Raw genomic sequence first — 22,943 nt, forward strand, 5'->3', positions numbered from 1 at the left:
TATTGGTGCGGAGAGTAACCGCGCTGTTCGTCCCGCGGTAGCCTCTGCGGGGCACGGCGGGGTCTGCCTCCTCGCTCTTTCGGAGCTCGTTCCGAGGTGAATGACAGCCTCTTCAGCTGGTTTGTTGGCAGGGAAAGGCCCTCTGAAGTGTTTAAGTGGCTTGGTTTAAGCATTCAGGCTCATGCAAGTGGAGCTTTGAAGTGAAGAATTGATTAAAACCAAAGCAAAAACCCCGAACCAACCCCTTGTGTGGGCAGCGTTGAAATTTCAATGGAGGACCTGTCCGACGCTGAGCAGTTATTAAACCATATAGGGTAAACGTCACACTTCTTTAGCCAGCCAGTCTATCCCCCCTCATTCCTCTCTTCCCAATGCACAGAGAAGGCTGGCTATGAGCTAGTGAGCCTGTTTTGTTTATGCTAGTTCTTCACCTGCTCCCACCAGCATCAGTGCCTTCTTTCTGTTCAGTGTCTGTTTCTTTCTACAAACTCTTCGTGGTTTTCCCCACTGGATTTCAGTGTTATTACTGCTGCCATGGGGACCTGCTTATAAACTTGCTTTTCAAAGCTTGGATACCTCAGCTGCCCTCTGGTCCACCTGTGGCACTTGTCAAAAAACGTCGTTCATTACCCACAGCCATTCCTGTAGGCTGTGTTCTGCTGCAGAAAGCCAATCTTGGTTTCTTTTTCTCTGAGGTTATGTTCCATTTGTGATTTGCTTAAAACTGAAACCCTCTAGCTGCCCCTTAGGAAACTCCTGCTCCCGTTTGAGGAAGTGCAAGAGCTCTCTTGAGCTTTAACTTCCTCTGCAAAGTTTGGCAGGGAGCCTGGGCACACCCTCTGTCTACACCTGAGCTTGGGCACTTGGAGCAAATAGGCTGGGACTGGCTATGTATCAGGTTGTGGCTGCTTCTCCAGGATACTTGTCTTGACACCTCTCCTCAGTGGTTGGTTTTGTCTCATCCATTTTGAGTTTCAGCCTCCCACTAACCTCAGGTATTCACTGGAAGCTGCCGAGTGCTGTGGAGTGTCCTTGAACTTCACCTGCTAACCTATTTGGCCAGCACTGGTTGCCACCTGGCCCTTACGGAGGAGGATTCTGGTGTGACAGTACTGTGTGAATAGATGTCTGCTGTCATAGAACTGCTGTCTGCCTCTGTGTAGCTGCTGTATCGTGACATGTAAGAAGGCCTGTGTCTTGATTCAGATCCTGAAAACATACAGGTCTTTCCAGTGCTGTTGTATGAGTTGTGTTGCTAAATGTTAGCTGTATAAGTGGTAAACTGTGCAAATGTGTAAATTTTTGTGTGTGGTGTTAACATTTCCAAGCAAGGGGGACTGGAAAAAAAACCACAAAAAACCCCATAACTAAAATTTGATGTTCTGCTCTAGTAATGTTTCCCAAAAGAATACTGCAGTGAGGTGTTGCAGGGTGCATATTTAAGTAAGTATTTACTAGGCTGGAACAAATTAATCTGTATTGCTGACTCTGCAGCATCAGAAATACTCAGCTAATGTTTCTAGTCATAAAGTTATAACCAGTTGCTCTCAACTGCAGATTTATAGGCAAAAGAAAAAAAAATCTCCAAACAATGCTGAATGTAGATTTCAACAGTCATGTGGCCAGTAAGAGTGAGTTTCCCCTTCCAGCAATAACAGTCATAATAAGCCTCTTTGTAGGGATGAGGATGCTACTTTTGGTTTGTATTTGAGGTTTAGTCAAAAAATGCATACTATGTCCCCTTGAGCGAAGAGAAAAGAGGGGAGCTGATAGTTATTGTTTCTGTGTCTTTCTCAACTACACAACTATTAAGTTTTGCAGTGTGGGTTTCTCTTCTTGTAGAAGACTTTAAATGCTGGCAGTTACGTTTATCCTTCTGTCTTAGCTCCCTCTGCCCCCTTTCTTGCAGGGAAGAAATGGTTTAGAGCATTTGGCTTGCAGCTGTGCCTGCGGAAAAACTCTCTACAAGTGTTTAGTCTTGTTTTGTATGGATTTCCAAAGAAAAGAAAGAAAAAAGGAAATTCACTAGTTTAAGTAGTGAATTTTTGTCTTCATTTAATTGGGCAAGGGTGGGCTTAAATACATCAAATGCTGCAACTGAGACAGGATTAATGAATTGACAGCAATTCTGGTGTAAAAAATTTGCGATAGTACCTTCGGTCTTTGCCTAGGATGCCTGATCTCTAGTGTGGTTAAAGATTTAGACAACTTTTCCTCTCTCTGTACCACTTCTAAAAAAAATTGCAGCATAAAAACATTGCAGCATATAATAGATGGTATGGTGTTTTGGGGATGAGCAGTAGCCCCAAAGTTATTTCTTAAGCAAGAAATACTTCAATCTGAGGGCAGTGTGAATAAAAATGCAGGTTGCTTTATGCTGTGTTATTGCTCCTGAAAGTTTAGCTTTAAGGTTTCTTATCATCTGTGTCTCTTTTAAAATTTAAGTGTCAGAAACTAGATTAAGCTCGGTGTGGCCCTGCTTTATGTTTGCAATGAGTCATTTAATAAACGAAAAAGGCAGAACTGTAAATATTTTTGTCCTGCCAGTGTGACTACTCATGTGAGGTAAAGTTATCCATGTACATGGGCTTTTGCAAGATCAGACCGGTGCTTCTGTATGATCAAGCCTTTGGAATTCATCCATTCCCTGTAGAAAAAGTACTAAAATAAGATGTTTGGCAAACTTTTGAAAGCTGACCCCTTTCTCTCCCTATTTCCTCCCACCCACCCCCATCCTTCAGGAAAATTGAAAACAGTCATGCCTGCTGCTGCAAGCCCCACCATGTGCTGGAGGGATGTGCATCTTCCTGTGTATGTTTTCTGTGCTTTCCTTCCCCACACCAGTTCCCTGAATTATCTCACATTGAGCAGGGTCGATGTAAATCCTTGCAATACTTTTCCTTTCTCAGGGGTCTCGATGGACAGTGGCCTTTCAAGCATTGTATATGGTTAGTTCCAAGCCATGCTGAGCTCAAGTCTTATATCAGGATGACTGCAAAAACCTGAGGACATCCCTGTACTTGATTCTGCTTGTTCTATGTTTGAGGGCCCCTTCCACTGTAACTGTAAGGGTTAGAAACATGAGAAGAGGCTGTGGTCAGGATCTCTCTCTGCCCTTACGTGTGTAGGATCTGTGAGAGAGGACACCACTGTGCTTTGGGAAACCTTGCTTTGGAAGCTGGCAGTGCTATGGAGGTCACGGATCCCAGCTGCTAGAAGAGGGCCTGTCCTACAGGCCCTTGTTCAGCATCTGAGTTGTGAATAGTTTGCACACAAAATGTGAGAGAGTTCTGGTTGATGTCCCATACAAAATGGCTTGGATATAAGAAGTTTGGCGCTTGGATGCTGCTCTGTGCTTTGGAAAAAAACCCAAAATGCTGCTGTGTGCTCTGTTTTTCTACCATTTCATACAGGGCTCTGTAAAAGTGTTTGCAAGAAAAATGCAATCTCTTCTGTTGGCAGTTTCCAAAAATGCATGTGTTCCTTCTGCACCCAAGAACGTCCTCATTGCCTCACTGTCAACACTGGTCCTTCCCTGTCTGAGGTCTGATTTCTCCCTCTCTCTTCCCCTTACTGGTCTTGGTCTTCACAACTTGCAGACCTGCTAAGTTCCTTCCCCTGTACCCTCACCCAGTGCCCCCTGCCATGACATTGGCTTTGTGGCTGTATTTCCTGCATGTCAGTGGGATTTGCAGGTGTGGTAATGGTGGTGGGAAAGGAAATTCATAAAAAAGCTGGAAATGAAAAGCAGATAGATAAGAGCAGAGGAGATGTAAAGGGGAAAGGCAAAAGGCGGAGGGTGACAGTGTCATCCCGAACTAGTCCTGACAAAGTAACCAGCAATCTCTCATTTCACTGTTGGAGGAGGAGGTTTGACCTGAACGGTGTAGCAGTTTTTTTTGTTTTGTTTTTCTTTTTTTTAATGGGTGAGCTGGTGGAAGTGGGAGGAAGTAGGACAAACTTCTGGGCACAGACGCCTTTTTTTACATTTCTTCCATATGAATTTGCCCAGTAGGTTGAGGCATGTGATTGAGAGGACGAGAGACCATAAAAAAAGCGTTTAACTTTGGAAGAAAACAGTTTCTAGCAGTAAAATGCAATTTGTAGCTGCTCAAGCCTGGTTAGGATGTCTTTGTGTTACCAGTGTCTGTTATTAATGTTTCACGTTGTTTAGCCATTACGACTCTTCCTGGGTTTCCTTTCTGTAACATTCCCTAGGGAAAATGGCTCTCCTGACTACCAGAAAAAATGAGGTTTCTAATTATAGGCTTGCTTTGGAGCCAAAAAGTTTAGGTTTGTGTTTGACATGTAGTCGTGAAACTTATTTAAAAAAAGGCAACTAAAAATACCCAGTTATGTTTTGTTCTTTTTTTTCTAATCCATTTGGCAGTCAGTGAATATTATGGGATAAACATTGTTGCAACTGAAATACTTGAAAGTTAAGAACTGAAGGAATGAGCAGGGTAGAGATTGTGTCTATTTTAAGGCCCACATCATTGTGACAGTAAACTAGTGGTCCTTATTTTGTGTTTTTGTCTCACTCTTGTCTTGGAGCACTTGATGCAGCATGTGTGCATCAGTAACTTGGAGGGGTTTGATGGCCATTTTGTGGTGAACTCTTAAGTCCCCTGCTGGTGTCTGACAGCCTCTGGAGGTGAGATGAGATTTATGCCCTGTGCAGAGGATGCTGATTGCTGTACACTGGTTCATCGTCCCAGTTGGTTCTTGGAGTCATTGGTTTAAATTTTGAGGGCTTAACTATATGAAATGGTAACTACTAGCATAGACAAAAATTTAAGAAGCAGGTTTAGAAGAGATGGGTTAATGTACTGTCCTAAGCAGAGTTCAAGTCACTAAAACATGTAATGAGTGCTGTTACATTCAGTGATTTAAGTGTCATGAGTGCAGCACCAGCAGCAGGTAATATTCAGACTAGATGAGTAACTCTTAACATTTCCACTGTTTTCTTTAGTTTATTGTATTAATACTATATTAAGTGCATCTCAGGCAGTTACTTCTCTATAAACCTGGGGAGCACAAACAATGTGTTATTATCTTTGTTATTGACATTTATTTAAAAATCACCGGAGAAACACTGTTTTTTTTTTTTTTTTTTCCTTTTGTTGGAGAAAAAAAGGTTTTGATTCACCCATTGGAGTCTTGGAGTACAGTAGCTAGGCTTCACATTAGTAAGATCGGGAGCACTTAGTAAATGTGGGTATTTTGTGAATTAAGTGATGTGATTGAGCTGGGATAATCATGTAGGTTTAAGTGCAAAGCAGAAGGGCAGAGCTGTGGAGTTTTGCTGAAGTCAGAAAGTACTGGGCATCTATAGCTTTATGGTCCAAAATGTTTAGACTTAGGTTGCTTTAGACACATGTGAATAGACATGCAGACACAAGGAGTCTTCTTTTAACTGAAGAGTCTGGTGAATTCAGGGAAGTGCTCTGCAACACAGCAGAACTGAAGAGTGTCTAAACACGCTAAAGAGATTAAAAGAAAACCCAATAAAAAGTTACTTAAAGAAGGAGAAAATCTTCTTGTGATCTGTTACCTCAACTGTAGATCACTGTGTAAGAATAGTATCAGAATGACCATTTTGGAAGAGGGTCTTGCTGATTAACATTTAGCTACTGCAAGAGCAAAATGATGAAGAAAAACTAAAGTAGAAACTGATGCTACAGTTTGTCTCTTCTGTAAAACGTCAGTGGCACCAGTGCTGCATTAACAGTTGCAAGCACTACTGGCTCATGGGTCGGACACAAGGGGTCGAAGTGAATGGGGTAACATCAGGCTGGCAGCCAGTCACTCATGGAATTCTGCAGGGCTCCATCCTCTGCCCAGAGCTCGTCCACATCTTCATTAATGAGTTGGATGCAGGACTGGAAGGAATACAGAATGAATTTGCTGATGACACTAAATTGGGAGGAGCTGTTGACTCCCTCAGAGGCAGAGAGACACTGACAAATTAGAGAGATGGGCTATCACCAACCATATTAAAGAAGTTTAATGAGGGCAAGTGACGGATTCTGCACCTGGGATGGGGCAACCCTGGATTAACAGACAGACTGGGGAATGAGAGGCTGGAGAGCAGCACTGCAGAAAGGGACCTGGGTGTGCTAGTCAGGGGAAAGTTGAATGTGAGTCAGCAGTGCCCTGGCAGCCAGGAGGGCCACCTGTGTTCTGGGGTGCATCAGGCACAGCATCGCCAGCCAGGCAAGGGAGGGAATTGTCCCACTCTGCTCTGCCCTGGAGTGGCCTCACCTTGAGTGCTGGGGTTAGTTTTGGGCAATGTAAGGAATGGTCACAATGCAAGGAGGATACTAAGCTATTGGAGAGTGTCCAAAGGAGGGGCAACAAAGATGGTGAATGGCCTTGAGGGGAAGGTGTATGAGGAGTGCCCAAGCTCACTTGGTCTCTTCAACCTGGAGAACAGGAGACTGAGGGGAGAGCTCATTGCTATCTGCATCTTCCTCGTGAGGGGAAGTGGAGGGGGGGCAGACAGTGATCTCTTCACACTTGTAACCAGTGAGTGACAGAACTCGAAGGAATGGCCTGAAAGTGTGTCAGGGGGAGGTTCATCTTGCATATCAGTAAAAGGCTCTTCACCCAGAGGGTGGTTGGGCACTGGAACAGGCTCCCCAGGGAAGTGGTCATAGCTCCAGCCTGACAGAGTTCAAGAAACGTTTGGACAATGCTCTCAGGCACATGGCGTGATTCTCGGGTTGTCCTGTGTAGGGTCAAGAATTGGACTTTGGTGATCCCTGTGGGTCCATTTCAACTCAGGATGTTCTGTGATTCTAAATAAACTGATTAACAGAGAATTTCAGGTGAAGTGCTGGATGTGTAATACAGCATTTGCCTGTGAGAATATACTAGCGAGTCAAGGCAAGCAGCGTAAGCTTCATGAAGCAAGACATGAGAGTGACAGGTCTCTTGTCCAGCTCTCCTCATGGATAGACAGGTAAAACTTGGGGGGCTTCTGCAGGCAGCACATGGAGCCAAGCTATTCAGTATATCCCACACTTCATTCTTAGGTAGAAATAGGGCTGTTATGGATGCATGCTCACATTTTAAAAAAATAATTACGTATTATCTATATATAGATACAAAATATTTATATTTATATGTATAAATCTAACATGCACACATATGGATTTGTACCTTTCGAGACCAATACTCAGGAAAGGTCTTAAAACCCACAGATGTTAGAGGTGTGCCCCAATGGGACTGAAGCTAGCCCAGCATGCTGTCGTCTCCCCCCAGTTTCAGTGCAGCACACCTGCCTACAGTGTTGTCAAGCTTTTGTATGGGTTTGGGTTCCTGTAACAAAGCCCGCACGTTTCTGTGGACAGGTATGAATTCATTTGGAGTGAGTAATTGCTGCTTTCCTTTTGGCATGCTTGCTTTTCTGTGAGGTTGATGAAATACTGCAGACAGTTTTGAGGAGAGTGCTTCCTAGGCAGACATGTATTTGGCTATGCTAAGTAGCCACATGTGATTTATGTAGCAATTAAGAATGCTTTCTGGTTACTCATCTGTGTGTGTGTTGGAGAGGAATTCGTGTTCCTGTATGCAGAGGAATCTATGCTGTGCTGAAAATAATAGTAAAAGCAGAAGTGGTTCATCTGCCTCAGAGGATGCGTCAAACGTTGATGTTGGGTATGTAGTACTTGGTGTGCCGGTTGTCAACTTCTCTGTCTCACTCTTTACCCACTAAGTAATTGTGGAAAATGCTGTTTGCAAGTGTGTTTCTTTTAGAAATTATACAAAATAATGTACTAGGGGCAAATTACAAAGGCAGTCGTCTCTAATCTTTTACAGATATCCCTGTTGTCCATAATTAGGACCGCTTGTATTGTGATCTGTCTCCTTACTGATCCAAGGTGTGGTCAAGTGCATGGATGCACAGTCTAACCATGCTATACTCTTCCTCATAGTGCACAGTCCTTGTATCTTGTGTTTGCAGTACACAATCAATACAGTCTCTCTAAACCCTGGTTTTTAATAATAAAAACTGAATATCAAGTACTGCTCTGGCTGCTGATGATTGTTTGCCAAATACTTAAGTGCTTAATTTTATTTCTGCTGAAGCAGGAATCCCATGATTTGACTTGTCCCCCTTGAAGTAAAGTTTGTAATAGAATAAATTTTTTAATACTTCACAAGTAGCTTAACACCTTTATTGATGGCTAATAACCTCTGTTGTAGACTACTTCCTCTCGGTGACTTCTTATGTACAGTTGTGCTGGTCACACTAGCCTGTAAACTTGGAAGAGTTTAGTTCAGAGGTTTCATTTAGAGCATTACTTTTCTCTTAGTGGGTTCCTCTCTTCTGAAGAATTGGTCTCCTCAAGATCAAAGACCGCTTGTCTTGCTGTTCAGTCCACCACAGCTTGATTTAGTGTGTTCACTTAGATACATAAGCTGAGATCATGGAAGTCTTTTTGTTCAGAGCTGCTCATTTAATTGTAAAATATTTTCATAGTTCATCTGAGAAGCATCTGGTAAAGCCATATAAACTCCAGCAACTGCACTAGGGATTTCAGCATGACCCATTGTGATCGTGTGTACAGAAACTGGCATATTCTTTGGCACTGCCTGAAAGATTAAGAATTTTGGTGGTTGTGTTGCATTGCATAATGGGAGAATTGGCCTGCATTGTTTATCTTCATGTTTGAAATGAGTAGGTTCAAGGTTCAGTATTACTGAGATTAGCATAGCAGTCAGTACAAATTTTCACAATAGATGTAATTTGAACTACTATATTAGAATTTTTTATTATGTTATTGATGTGTGGAAAGGTTATGTAGTATAGGCATAGACAGGTGTCTTACGTTACCCTTTATGATAAAATGTGTAAAAAAACCCTCCAACCCTGTTTTTTTGCGTCTTTGATTAGCTTGTAAGTAGTAGAAAAATCGATGTGGCAAGTGACCTAGGCTGTGCCTGAAGTGAGCAGAGGTATGTGCTGTAGCCAGCTGCAGGAACTGGTCCCCCAGCTTTCCAGACTGGTGACTTAAAGAATGGTCAGCCCCTTTTTTGTTACCATGCATGTGTGTTTAACTTGGAAAAGCAATGGAAAGAGAGGGTTTTTGCAGAAGCATTTCTGGATGCGTCAGGATAAACAGTCTACTGTTGAACCTAAGTGTTGAAGACCAAGGAACAGAAATATGAGCAGGAGGAAAGTTCTTTTAAATCCTGTCAAACATATAGGCTCCCCATCTCCATCACCAGGAGTACCTTGATCCAGAAATGAGACCCATGTGATGACTGTGATATAGCCAGGGGTAAATGCTGCAATAAGGGGGCGCTCCTGAAAACTGGTAAAATAAATCCCTAACTGTATGTGTGGCATGGACCTGGCAGCTGAAAGCTAGAAGTAGGTATAACTTTTATATTTGATAGTTAAGGAGTGGAGGAGGAGGAGAAGGAAGGAATCTTTGTGTATAAGACTTGCTCCATCTCTTGCAGGATGATAATATGAGCACTTATCAACTGCTGAGAGCAAATTGGAGTAAATTATCCTGCATGCATGTAAGGCATGGTAAAAGTAATTTGAGATGGGGAGTTGATTTGTGACTGTTGTCTTTTAGGAGCTGTGAAGGAAAGAAGGAAGATGAAGTATTTTATCTGTCCTGCTGTAAGTGCAGGCTGAAAAATTGCCTGTTCAGATTTCTGCACATAGGAGAGATGTCTTATGTCCTGTGGAAAAATCTACAGCTTAATCAAAAGTTCATGCTTGAGGCAGTTGCTCCATTAGGTACCCACGTACAAGTGCTGGCAGCGTAAGAACAGCAGAGTCAGGGGAACATTAGTTGTGCAGGCAACCTGATGCAAGCAGTAACCAGACTCCATATAATCTGCACGAGAGAAATCTGCTTTATTAAGGGGAACTTGATCTTTCATTACAGAAATCTTCTTCTGGTCATGATACTTGCAGCTTTCATGGAGCCTAACTTAGCACAGTGTTACTTTTGTAATGCAGTGTCTACATAAATTTGTTACTCTAAAGCCTGATTTTCTGTATTTAGAAATGTGTCCAGATCTTTTGAGTTAATTTTGATGTAAAAATCTAATATTAAGGAGAGTTTGCAGTTTTTGCATGAGTTAGCAGGTCAGCTTAAGATGAACTGGGAATATTTAACTTGATATTAAGGGGTGCTTTAGTTGTTGAATTAAGGGAATGCCTTTTTCCCTTTCCAATAATATGTGATATGGGGTGATGACTAATGACAGGAGTCTGAGTCAACTCTTTCTGTAATGAAAATCATTTAGCTGCTTTAGACAGCCCAGTAGGTGGATCTCAGTAGCTACATAAATGGATTCACAGTAGCTAGTTAAGATAGTCTATGGAGTGGGGCTGTTGTAGAGTTCAAAGACTGGAATATCTTTTGTTGTATTTGGTAATATAATTTAGTAATTTCCTTGGGGAAGTGACTCTTAAAATACTGAATTGTTTCAGTTACCTTTTGATTCACTGTAGTGGTAAGAGACTACTGCATATGCATATGGATGTCAGTCTGGACATCAGTCAGATAAACCTCTGAATCAGATCCTCACATTATTTTAAATTTCATTTTTCTATTCTCATTGAATATAAAGTCAAATTAATTTATATGATGAGTTGCCTTTCTTAGGTTTTTTTCCTTTGGGCTCTATGACTATGTAAAAAATTATTCCTGAAAAACTTCCTACCACCTCCTGTCCCCACCCTCCTTATTTTTTCTTCAAGGTCCTAGCCAAGCAAGAACTTGTTTTATTCTTTGGGTACAAATTACTTTCTCCTTTAAGTCTGAGACTGACTCACTGTTGTGGTTTATAACAAGTATAACAAGAATTGCTGATAAATCTAAGTACCTTCTCTAAATATTCACTATAATCAGCTGTACAGTATTGCTTTGGGGTCTGATTTGGGCTTCATGGGAACAAGTTTGTTTTCACAGAAATTGAAAAATGGTATTAGTGTTCAGCTGACCATGTGATCTACTACTGTGAACTTTTGTTGGTCCCTTGCTTGCCTAGGAGATATTTTTACTGCTTTAAAAATAGTATAATGTTAGCAAAATAATATTCAGCTTAACTAAAACCACCATGTTTTAATTAAAGTATGTTAAAGAAAATATCTTCTATAAGACTTTTAATTCTGTACTGTTAATTACAACTTTTTTCTTGAATGAATATTCAGTAGACTATGTTGTCAAAGAGTAGAATAATTGGGAGAATGTTCTTATTGCTAACTCAAACCTGTGAGCAACAGGACTTCATGAAGTAGATTAAACTGTGGGTTTCTGGCTTTTTGTTGCTCTGGTCAGATTTCTTGCTCTGTAAAATAAAGCAGACAGTTCCTGTGCTTAGTACAGTGAGATTTTTATATTCAGGATTAGGCTGGGTGCCAATTAGCCAGCCACTGTCTACCCTTTACAGTGTAGACAGTTCCTACATCTTAGACCTGATCACAGCCTATGTAACATTATCCTAAATAAATGCCAAGTATTAAGGCAAGGTGGAGAACCAGTGATGCTTTGTAAATCAAAGTGGCTCTGTTGCCAGCGGGGCATATTCCATCAGGGTTTCTCTTTTGGTTTGTTAAACCATAGGGCACTTGTAATTGCCTTGATACTGTGGTGGAAGGTTTGTTATAAAATACAGAAATAATTCCTGATACACACCTTTCTCGATTTCTGAATAAGAATGGAACTGTCTGTAAAACAGCAACTCCAAAGAAGCGTCCAGCTATCAGAAGATCAAGTAAGTTGGCTTGAAACATGGCAGGTTGTGTAATGCAAATTTGTTTGACTTCTTTATGATCACCAAGTCACAGTGAGGTTCCTGGGAGTTTAATTCCGTGTTTTGTCACCAGAAAGCCACTTTGTGCTCACCTGTACCTGAGATGAACTTGTGAATTGTGTTTTCAGGCAGCAAAGTTATTGGCTGCACCCCCTTGTTTTGGCTCACTCCTGTTGGGTGTCCTTGGTTTTCCAGTTGTTGTTACCCTGTCCCTGCGATGGCAGCAGTGGGCATGGGAGCTTTTTGGAGGAGTCTTACACCTGCTGAGCTGAATCCTACAGACAAATCAATTTTCTTCTGTTACTATGCTCCTCTGGAAGGGATCATCCCGCTTGCAAGCAAGGAGAGCTTCAGGTACTCCTACAGCGGAAATCTGTGCTTTGATGGTCGTAGCAGTTGGTGATTTGAATCCAAACTGTTGTTCCATTGTTCCACATGCTCCTGTGACTGAGGGGTGATAAGATGTGCCTTAATACAAATCATGAAGGATTTAAATAACTTACACATCATTCCAATAGAACAGAAGTTACATATTTAGAAGTATCCTTCTAAAGATCTTCTGTGTTTTCCCAGTCATGGGCAAGAGTGGTTAATAAAGTTATATCACAGGTTTTGTTTTATGGCTGCAGTTTGTGGGTTTGTCTACGCTGACAGCTGCTTTTGAACTGATTACGTGTTCACATGGTGGGAAGCTTATCTCAGGATGGGGGAACATGACTGTTTATATTGTGCTAAAAGGTTGATATGTGAAGTGAAACATCAAAGCAGTTTCACATGCTCTGAACTTTAAAACTCACAGTTAATTTAATTAAAAAATAATTAAAGGCACATCTTTCCCCACCCCTGAATGCAGACCCCAAATATTCTTCAAAGCATATTTGATTTTAATGATTTGGTGATTTCTTCCCTGAGGCTTTTTTTAACTTGCCACTGACATACAAAGATGTAGCTTTGAGTTGCAATGATAATAGACTATTAGCGCAGTAGGTGTTTGCCTCCTAAGACAGTACAGTGACATGTTCTGTGGAAATAGCCTAGTATTAAAAAAAAAAAAAAAATCATCAACCTAGTGGTTTTTCCTCTAGCAGCCAAAGTTCATGATACACTTCTTTTTTAGTGATTTATAGTTTAAACTAGCTCCTGAAGCAGCTTGGTGAAGTGCATGGTATGGAATGCTGGCATGCTACCCTTGCTTTTTCACTTTTTTCTTTTGTCTCCTCTCCTCCCCCTTCAATTCTAATGAAGGGTCCTGTTTTAAAATGAGTTAGATTTTAAATCAGCCTTTATGGCCAATGCTGGAAAAATCATGTATTATGTAATACAGATTTACTGCACTAAGTAGTTGTGAAGATGTTATGTGGAGGATATAGGATGGGAGCTCCATGCTACTTGTCTGGATTTATCAAGTAGTAAACTATATGTTTTCATCTTCAGAGATCTATCTGGAAGATAGAGTGGAAAAAAAACCTTTCAGAAGATATTTCACATTGGGTAGTGATTGTGTCAGAAACAAAAGGCAGCAGAGAGGAGTATTTTTTATTATAAGGATTGGTATTTTATGTTGTGGGTATGGGCATTACAGTGTGCTTAGGGCAGTCATTAGAAATGTGGTGCCATTCCCTGGATGTGGGAAGGAGCTGCGCTTTTTAGGTACTTGCAGAGGTCCTGAGTAATGTGCTCTGGGAGACCCTGCTTGAGTGGGGAGGTTGGACTAGATAATCTCCAGTGGTCCCTTCCAACCTTACCATTCCATGATTCTTCCCTGTCCCCTTGCTATGTGCTTCCATATGGACCTCAATACTGCCCTTCCATAGAATCCAACCTTTGTTCTGACTGTACCCAACAGACAAGTGAAAAAGTCTTAAATATGGTGGGGATGCCATGCTGAAACTGACCTGGAATTGGATCCCCTTCTCTTTCAGATGTGTAACACCAGAACATAACTTTCCTGGGCAGTGCTTGCTCTGTTCCCTCTTTGTTGTTCTCGTGGTTTCTGTGCAGGTCCATGGCTGCATGCACAGAAGGAGATCTTCTAACCTGCAATAGTAATTGGGTTGCTAATCCATACAGGTTATCCATAAATAGTTCACAACTTCACCATACTTCACTTTTGGTGAAGCAGATGTTTGCAAAACATTTTGGTGAAACCATGATAAACTAAATGTCAAACGTAAATTGTTTTAAGATCTAAAAAGTCAAAACACAGGCCTAGTGCAACTTACAGCACTGGTTCTGTTTGGGTGTTTTGTAGAAGGGTGGCACGTACAGCCAGGTTTCCAGTTTCCTAGATTTATCCTGTGACGCAAGGGGAACAAGTGATGTCTCACAAGGTAGAACAGAAAGGGATCATCACAAAGCTGTTCATCCTACCTCTGTTGGTCATGCCCTGTCATCTCAGCCATACACCTACAAGGTGGGTGCCACAGGTTGAAGGCTGTTTCAGTGTGGCTGCCATCACTTGAGCACAGGGTGTGGTTCCACTGAAGCTTCAGTTTAAACTAATAAAGGTGGGTTTTTTTCAGATGCCTTCCTTGAATCAGATCTCTCTGTGATTGCAAGAGGAACAGCTCTGGTGCTGGAGCAGATGGAGGAGGAATGTGCAGATGAGGAAACTGACTGAGAGGGTGGGACCTCAAGAGGCTGGGCTTAGTTTGTGGAGTTGTGCTTTGGGAGAGAAAGCTTGAGCTGATGGTGCAGTGGAGATGCCTTAGAGTGTTTGGACAGATTTCTTAACTGGATAGACATGATACAGGTAGGCAGAAGGTTGAGAAGTCTGGACTTTTTGGTTTTGTGTGGTTTTGGTTTGGCCTTTATTTTGTTGTTTGTTTTTATTCTTTTAATGAATAATGGTTCTGAGAGAAAGCAGTAGAACTTCTTGAATGGAAAATATGGTTTATGCTTTGGTATCTGACAGCAAGTAGTGCAGCAAATAGGATTGCAATGTAAACCTTGGATTTACTTGCACGTTCTTGATTTTCAAAATACATGCATTTGTGTATTTCTAGCTCTTTGTATTTTCTGTGGCTTTAGAATCCTCCTTTAATTGTTCCCTGTAACAGGTTTAACAGGCCAGCTCATCCATTTAGAGAATAAAGTTAAGGGCACTATTTTGAACATATTGAAATGTATTTTAAATGTTATTTCATACCAAAAGGTAACTGCACTCTTTCCTGTGCCTTGACCAGCTTCAGTCTCCAGCTGTTATAAGATTTTTCCGCTGCAAGCGTGAGCCTGTTAATGGAAATCAGGTGTCTTTTGCTTGTTGCCTTGCTTGCCAGTTTTGAGGGAAGGGGTTTATTAATCTGTTTGACAAATGTATCATCAGTATCTATTTTCATAATGCCACTTAATAAAAAGTTTCACAGCTGAAACTATCTGCCTGTGGTAATGGTTGCTGTAATCGACCTTTTGCCATGATTTTGTTTCGTTGTTTTGGGCTTTGCTGGTTATAGCATGAACAGTTACTGCTGTTTTCACAAGTGTAAATATGGGCAGCTTTTTGGACATAGCTGTTTGAGAGGAAGAAAGTTTCTTTCGCTGGATGGAAGACAAAAATGCAGGTGAAGAAGCCACAAGAAGGGAAGGAGGCAGCTGCTCTCGGCAGGAGGTCTTGCTCTGCCGGTGGACCACTGGAAGAAGAGAAGGCAGGCCTGTGCACTGCTTCTGCCTTTCTTTAATCACAGAATGGGGACATTTGATCATCCTTGACTTCTGACTGTTTAATAATTTAATTTGCTTGTTTTAGAAGGAGAAAAATCACCTGATTAGCTTCTGGACAAACTGGAAGGCCACATCATGATTTTTTTTTTCTCTTTTTTTTCTTTTTCTTTTTTCTTCTCTCCCACAAGACTGATGATAACAAGTAGGACAGAATTCAGATGAGTAAGGCACTAGTGTTGTCAGGATCATGGTAAATAGCAGAGCTATGTATGCTATTAATGTAAGAAAACTGTGAAGTTTAAAAATACGTAAAATGATACCTCATTACATGGGAGATTAGATCTATTTTTTTACCTTGGTTGTTTTTATTGTATTAGACACTAGATGTTCCTTCCTTGTTCTCTTAGATCTTTCTCTTACAAATGTGTGAATCTGCTTCAGGTACTTTGTTAAAACAAACAAGAAACAAGTATGGACAGCTACCCGCAGACTGGGGAGCAGAAGGACCAAAACCTGACTGATATTGCCAAGACCTGAAAGCATTTGATGCTTCTTTGGAGGCAATCTCATTTTGTAATAGTCTCTGAACTCGGCCCTTAGATGAATACAGTATACTGGGACGCTGAGAAATCTATGTACTTAGATTTGTGCATAATGAGTTTTGGTCTGCCAATTAGTAGTGTTTTTTAGGAAGTAATTGCTAAGTCTGTTTTGTTTTATTCTATTGAGAGCTGAAAAAGGAAGCCATTGGAGTCGAACAGCATGTGTGTGTCTAGCCCTCAGGAGACATGGAGTGTCCTAGTCAGGGTGAGGAGACCAGGTGACAGTGCATGGCCTCTGTCTCTTCCTTCCCTGGCTCAAAGGTTCTCTGTGTGTAGCACCTATGTGAGGCATTAGATCTCCTCTGAGCAAAGGTCTGATGTGAGCAGGTATAAGAACCCGTGTGAGTGCTCCAGCTCACCGGTGTGATGGAGTCTCTGCTCCCAGCGGGCTCTTCCCTCATGTCAGTGCTGTGTGCTGGCTTTGATGCGGGGTTCCTGCAGTGGCCTTGGGGAAAAGGCCCTTCTGCTCTCCAGAGACCTCTGCCATCACCTGGGTACAGGATAAGGCATCTGGGTGACCAAGCTGCCTGGAAAGAAAGGGAGGGCTCTGGGTCAGCTTCTGTGCAGGTGAAGGATGCTGGAGTAGGGAGGATGCTGGGCTGTGAGCCCTGTAGTTTGAGTATTTAATTCATTCCAGTTAGCAGTGCAGGAAGCTGGACAGCCAGCATGCTGGGCCCCTTATCCGAAGAGAGAGGAGTCCAGAGAGCTGAACGGCAAGGAGGATGTCTCAGGGAGCTTCTGCTGGCAACTGGAGCGGAGGTTTGCCCACATGCTGGGTGCTGTGGGTGACCTCAGTGGAGCTGGTGGCCAGGTGGAGGTGGTGGTCTGTATTGCAGCAGTGCAGGTGTTGGGTTGGTGGATGCTCTGAAGATGGTGACCCGATCTGAAAGGAATGATGAGTCTAGTCTGTGCTATACAAAGAGTGATGTTTATGATAGCAGCTTATGTATGAGGAAAGGTGTGCAGGGTGTTTTTGACATCTTTTCTTCCAGTGACTGTTTTGTTGTTTGTCAGGACTGGCTGGACTAGCTTTATGCTGATACCATCAACTTAACTTTTGTGTGTTCTTTTAAACCTCTTCCTTGGTGGCTGTGATGCCTGAAGAGCTCATAAAACAATACCTGGCTGGATACAAATGCTTTTCAGATGATTTTTATCACTACCACTTACCAGACATCTCTTAAGCAAGCCTATTTATAAGCATTGGTTTGTTGGGTAATTATTAACTGTAAATCCCTCCTGTTTGCTGCTTGGAGGCTTGAGGATAGTTGCTGATAGTAGATAGGTGGTTAAATATCCATGCAGAAGTCCAGCAACCACAGCCTAATACTAGTCCATTGACTTCCTTTGCAGTATTAGGTGGATATACTTAAGAGTTTGGATGTAGTTTAAAAGTGAAAGTCCTTTTGTCAGAGTGTAACTGTGCTGGAAATCTAACTGACTTTCTCCAACAGCCTTCAGGATGCTTTGGCTGTACTTCAGAGAACTTGCTTGGAAGTAAATGTAGAAAGCATCATTTTTTTCTCTTGAGTTAACACAACAGATAAATGAAGTATACAGTAAATATAACAGTATTTAAAATTTGGGTGTTGACAGACAGTGAAAGTGGGTGAGAGGCTGAAATTTGTAAAGTTGCTGTCCACTAATTGCACTTTTGTATCGCATGTTTGCCAGTAAAAAGAAAAAAGTGCATCATTTAGTTTTTGGCTAGAGAGGCAAACGCAGACCAGTTGCGTGGAAGTGTTTGCTCTGGCACCCTTCATTGCTTAAGAGAGTCTTTGCTTATGACTTGAATTCTGGGAAAGTATCCAAGCCCTATGCAGGCTGAAGTGCTTATCTCTTGAGTGTTTTCTTTTCTTTTGCACAACAGAATACACAGACCTGCTTAGCAAATGCAGACCTACTTAGCAAATGCCCATGCAATTACAGCTCTGTGTCCCATTTCAAATTCTCCTCCTGCCCTGCCAAGGCTATGCATTTAAAGGTCTTGTTCTTCAGTTCCAGTTTGTTCTTTTCCCTTGAACCTTGATAGTGTCTCTTTTTTCCCTCTTAGTTTGAAAATTTTCTTAGTTAATCTTATGGCTTATTTTCAAGGTGACCTGTCATCTTACATTCATCTCTGGAGGAAAAATTAATTTTGCGAGCAAACCAAGTTGTCTTCTGTTTTTATTTGAATAGTTGCACAATTAACATGAGTGCATGAAGAATCTTTGCTTTTGCATCCATGTTACTGATGTCAGCTACTGAGGCTGCTATGAGAGTGGTGTTTGTGAAACTCTTGAACTCCTTTTTCATTGCTGTGGGAGAGTCATGTTGGCATAAAAGATCTGTGGTGTTCATGCAGAGCCCCTGGCTGGTGCCTGGGGTGGCTGAAAGCTCTTTGTGCATGGCACAAGTAGAAACATGAGTGGCAGAATTACGAGTGGGTTTGTGCTGTCTCTCAATGTAGTACGTAGCTGTTTCAAAATCAGTTGTTGCTGTGGAGGAGGTATAGCTTAACACAAAACCTTTTCTGACTTCCTGCTTGTGGTAGGATCTCAAAACCGTCCTGGCTACTTTTTAGCTAATTTTTAGCTCTGTTTCCTGCAGGAGTGACGCTTCCATTCCCTCTCTTAAGCTTAAATAATGTGTTGACTAGAGCTCACAAAGGTCTGGAAGCAAGCAGGTATTGAAGGTTCTACCAATCTTTAGCTAAGCTCTAAGAAGGATTTGCTGAGGTACAAACCCTGCTGGTGCTCCAGCCAGAAGGTCAGCAAATGCCATTTGAGACATCAGGACAACAGCTCAAAAGACAAGTTGTACAATTCATACAAGAGAACAACTTGAAACACAACTTGCCTCTTTGGAGGCATCCATGTGGAAGTGTCATGTAGTTTAGTTCACAAGTAGGTTGTATGCAAGATCAAGGCAAATGGGCCTTTATTAGTTCCTTTGCATGCAAACCACTTGGGGGTTTCTTGTTGCCTTTCCAGAGGCTACTGGAAGAATTTTCAGTATTGAGTGGAGCTGATGCTGTCCCTGACCTTGGGTCATTTGAATCAGAAAATGTTTTTAGAACAGCCTTGCTTTTTTAGAACAAAGGAGGACTGGGAAGTTTTGAAAAGTTGGATAAATAACAGTGTGTTTTTATGGCCTGTAGCAGCCTGGACTCTTCATGGCAGGGAGTATAGCAGGAGCTTTGTTCCGCATTTCTGTCTTGGCTCTCCCTCTGGCATTGGTGGGACTCTCTTAGTTGCTCACGTCAGGAAATGGGTTGTGTCCACTTCTGCTGACTGTGGCTGTATTGTCAGTTCTGTGTGTTTATCTAGAGAACAGTCAACATCTTAAGTGTGTTTACTCTCTTACACAGTGTTTGGCATAGTTCAGTTTGCCCTAGACAGTCCAGGGGCTGCCGAGTTAGAGAAGGCAATCTGCTTTTGTCTCATAACAGTGGAGAGCTGTGAATGCTCCAGTAAAGGAGACTTTGTATTACCTTTGCCCTGGACTTTTGTGTATGTACTGCAGTACAGAGGTTATCCCATTATCCCCTTTCCCTTTGGAGTTGTGGATACTTGAGCATCCTTCCCATCCCCCAGTTCTGCCTTTCAGTGCTTCCTCTTCTGGAATAAAGTGCTGCAGGACTTCCTTCAAAGGGCTTTTTTAGCTGGGAAGCTCCTGAGGGTAGCTGTGCTCAGCAGCAGGCCTGTTCAGGATTCTGGCAGGATTATGAATGCGTGCTTTCCCCTAACCGTTCTTATCATGAGACACAGATAAAAATGGACAGATGCATCGTTAATGCATTTATAAGCCTCAGTGGATTTGGCTTTCTTTTAAAGCAGGCATCTGGCTTTGCATTTTGTACTTTGTTTTCCCTTGGTTACTTTAAAATCCCTGTGTGGTCCATCCTGACTCTCACCTTTTGCAGATATTTATTGGAGATGATTTCCAATGATGAGTGGGATTTAGGAATGTTTTTTATAAGTGATGTGGCTTATTTCTGCAGAACTAATATTCTGGAACAGCTTAAATCTGTCATTGGTACACTAAACAACCCAAGATAACTTTTGTGAAAAATCTACTTCTAGATCCATTCTGCGTTATATGGCAGAGACTGAAGGGCTCTTCAACAGTCTAGTTCCCTCCAGATGAGGCAAACACTGGAAAATCTTTTATTAGGAAAAGCAGATCAAATATGTCTTCATACTGATCACATCTGTGTTTTTTAGAATAAAGCAAAGGGAATGGCATGTTTTGGTCTTTGCAATTCTCTGACCTGAATAAGTTTGTTTGTGGTGTTTTGGGTTTGTGTTTTTTTTCCTTAACCAACAGTTGATGTAAGAGGGACAGGGTTGAGAACTTCGTGGTTTCTAAGCAAAACATTCTTCCATTTGATACAATCTTTTGTATTTTGAAACGGGAAAAAAAAGTTTTCATTTTACAGTTCATGTAGGACATAGGATTTAGTCATACATGATAGGCACTATATGTCGTTATTGTAAGCAGCTGATTACATGTCTTAGATGGAACATGCAAATGACTCTGGCCTTAGCAGCAAGTTGATAGGAAGCATGTTAAATTCTTACCTTACTCTTAATTGTACTCTGGGAAGTCAAACTGATAGGCTGTTGAGGAAAGCTGGAATATTTGTAGTTTTAGTAAAAATACCTTAAAGCAGGAAAATAGTTTTGAATAACAGATTATTCAGGTTTGTCATCTGAAGGCTAAATTTCAGTGTCTTTTGGATGTCTGCCTTTTATAGAGATGCTTCCTTTCCCCCTGAGGATGTCTTGCTTCCTTGCCTCATCTCAGTAGCTGCATAACATGACTTTCATGCTTTGAAGAAAGATGGTTCATTCTGCAGGGTGGATTATAAGCAAGTGATTTATAAGGAAATCATGAAGCACAGTAGGAAACTTTTTAAACATTAAGTCTGATTAGAAGTATTAATAAAGGAAACAGTTCTTCATAATGCAGAAGTGATGCCTAAGGAAGGACAGCGTGACATTTACAGTTCTGTAATTTTAAAATGGTTTCTGGATAAACTTTTCCCATTATTTGTTTCCAGTAGCCATTGTTTTTATTAATAGTCAACTACTGGACATGAGAGATTTGCATTTACGTTAATTAAATGTATATCCTTCTAAGTGAGTGTGAAGATTTTGGCATGCATGAAACTTATCTCAGTGACCCTGTAATATCATAAAGGGCACAATGATTTGCGTCATTCCAAGTAGCATTTTCCCATGCTAATTCTCTTCACTACAGGCCCTGACTCAAAATTTGAATGGTGCTTATCTAATAAACCTCACAGCTGTGCCTTGCTTTAGAGCCGACAGTTCATTTGGGGTGCAGAGGAAATGTATCATCTGACTGAAGAACTGTTACAGTCTAGAGTGGGCAAAACCACACAGGCTTGACTCTGCTCTGGCACAGAGGTAACCTGTGAGGTCCATTAGCTCCCAGTGGAAAAAAATTCGGCTGGGGATGGGGGCTTGCCGAGTTTAAAGGCACACTGTGAATTTCTAAGGCTGGCTGTTTGCTTAGGTGTGCCTAATGGCTCTGGCATCAATATTACAATTCCTTCTACAGTTTTTTGCTTGCAGTTCTGGAAAAGGAATGTCCATGCACAGGGACTGTTGCAGTCAATGTACTCTTCCATTATTATTTGGGCTCTTGGGCTGTTTCCTGTTGATGAGGCAAGCATCTGCAGTCTTGGTGTCATACTTTCCTACTAGATCTGCTCTTTAAGGCCTTCAATCTCACCAAAATGAAGAATAAAATAAAAATAGGTGGAAAGAAAATTTGCATGGGTAGTTAATTTGATGCACTTTTTCAAATAGCTTCACTGGTCGTAAACAAATCTTCTTTCAAAACCCATGTTAATACTCCTGAAGTCTGGGTTTTTTCTAGATCTGATGGGTCCAGAGCCTTAGATTTGAACTTGTACATACTGAGTTTTTGCCTACACTATTTACTCAGGCTGCATTTTGAACACTTCTCCAGTGGGGGAGGGGAGACTCATTATGAGTAAGGCAATGTAAAGGATTCCAACAAAGACTAGGGCATGTTATCTCGAGGTTTGCATAGAAATGCCTTTAATTTCTTGCATTTAAGAAGCAACCAACCCAAACCCTAGGAAACTTGTTAATAGAGCATCTGGCATGCATGGTGTGAGTGAGTCAGGAAGTTGTTGACTGAGTAGGGCAGCTTGAAGCTGCTGGAGAAAAATCTTAAGGTACTCTGTGTATTGCCTCCTGTACTGCATTCACCTTGTTTTGCTAGCTTAGTTCTTCTGGAGTTAGTTTCCTGACACAGTAGTGAGCTGAGTTTCATTCACCAAGGGTTTGTTGGAAATGCTGAGAGCCAGGGAAGGAGGTGAGACCCCACAGCTGTTAGGGAAGGGAAGTACTCCATTTGTCCTTGAGAGCAGCAAGTTGCTGGGTTGTGTCACACCTAGGAAAACCTAACACTCATGTTTGACCAAGTCTGGGTGATAATGCTGTGGTGTTTGCTCCCTAGAGCAAATAAAAGCTATTAGGACTATTGTTCGACATGAATTGAAGGCTTCGTTGCCCAGTTTAACGTGTGTTCCGTCTGTCCCTTGCTTAAGCTGATACAGCCTTTGGTGGGGCTGTAGTGTGTGAGATCGGAGAATTCCAGTTCCATGACTCATCTAGGAAAAAAGACGGAGTGAGGCTGTTTGAGTACAGTGTGCCAGCAGAAAAGAATCTATCTCTGTTTGGAGCTTTAACCTTGCCAGTCAAGATGCCTGGGATGTGAGAAGGCTGACTGGCGTGTGGAGAGTTTTGCAGTGCACAGACAAAGAGCCACTGCACTGTGGCTCTTCGCAGTGACGTGTGCTGCAGGGGTGCCTTGGTGTTTGAGGAGGAGCCAGTTGAGGGTCAGCAAGAG

The 22,943-nt window shown here is 41.8% G+C and overlaps 1 protein-coding gene across 4 annotated transcripts in view; it reads left to right on the forward strand.

Annotated features, from left to right (window-relative positions):
• RASSF3 (Ras association domain family member 3) overlaps window positions 1-22,943 on the forward strand; it is an 80,183-nt gene that overhangs the window by 25,894 nt on the left and 31,346 nt on the right. The window contains exon 1 of one of the 4 annotated variants that reach the window (XM_017733192.1): window positions 14,519-14,542. The exons of the other annotated variants lie outside the window; for them this stretch is intronic. Within the exon in view, the coding sequence (XP_017588681.1) occupies window positions 14,534-14,542 (9 nt within the window). The 5' untranslated portion in view covers window positions 14,519-14,533. Of the gene's footprint in view, window positions 1-14,518; window positions 14,543-22,943 lie in introns of those variants that run through there. 4 annotated transcript variants of the gene reach the window in all.

Source organism: Corvus brachyrhynchos, unplaced genomic scaffold (genome assembly GCF_000691975.1).
Source record: "Corvus brachyrhynchos isolate BGI_N302 unplaced genomic scaffold, ASM69197v1 scaffold32, whole genome shotgun sequence".
Taxonomy (NCBI): Eukaryota; Metazoa; Chordata; class Aves; order Passeriformes; family Corvidae; genus Corvus; species Corvus brachyrhynchos.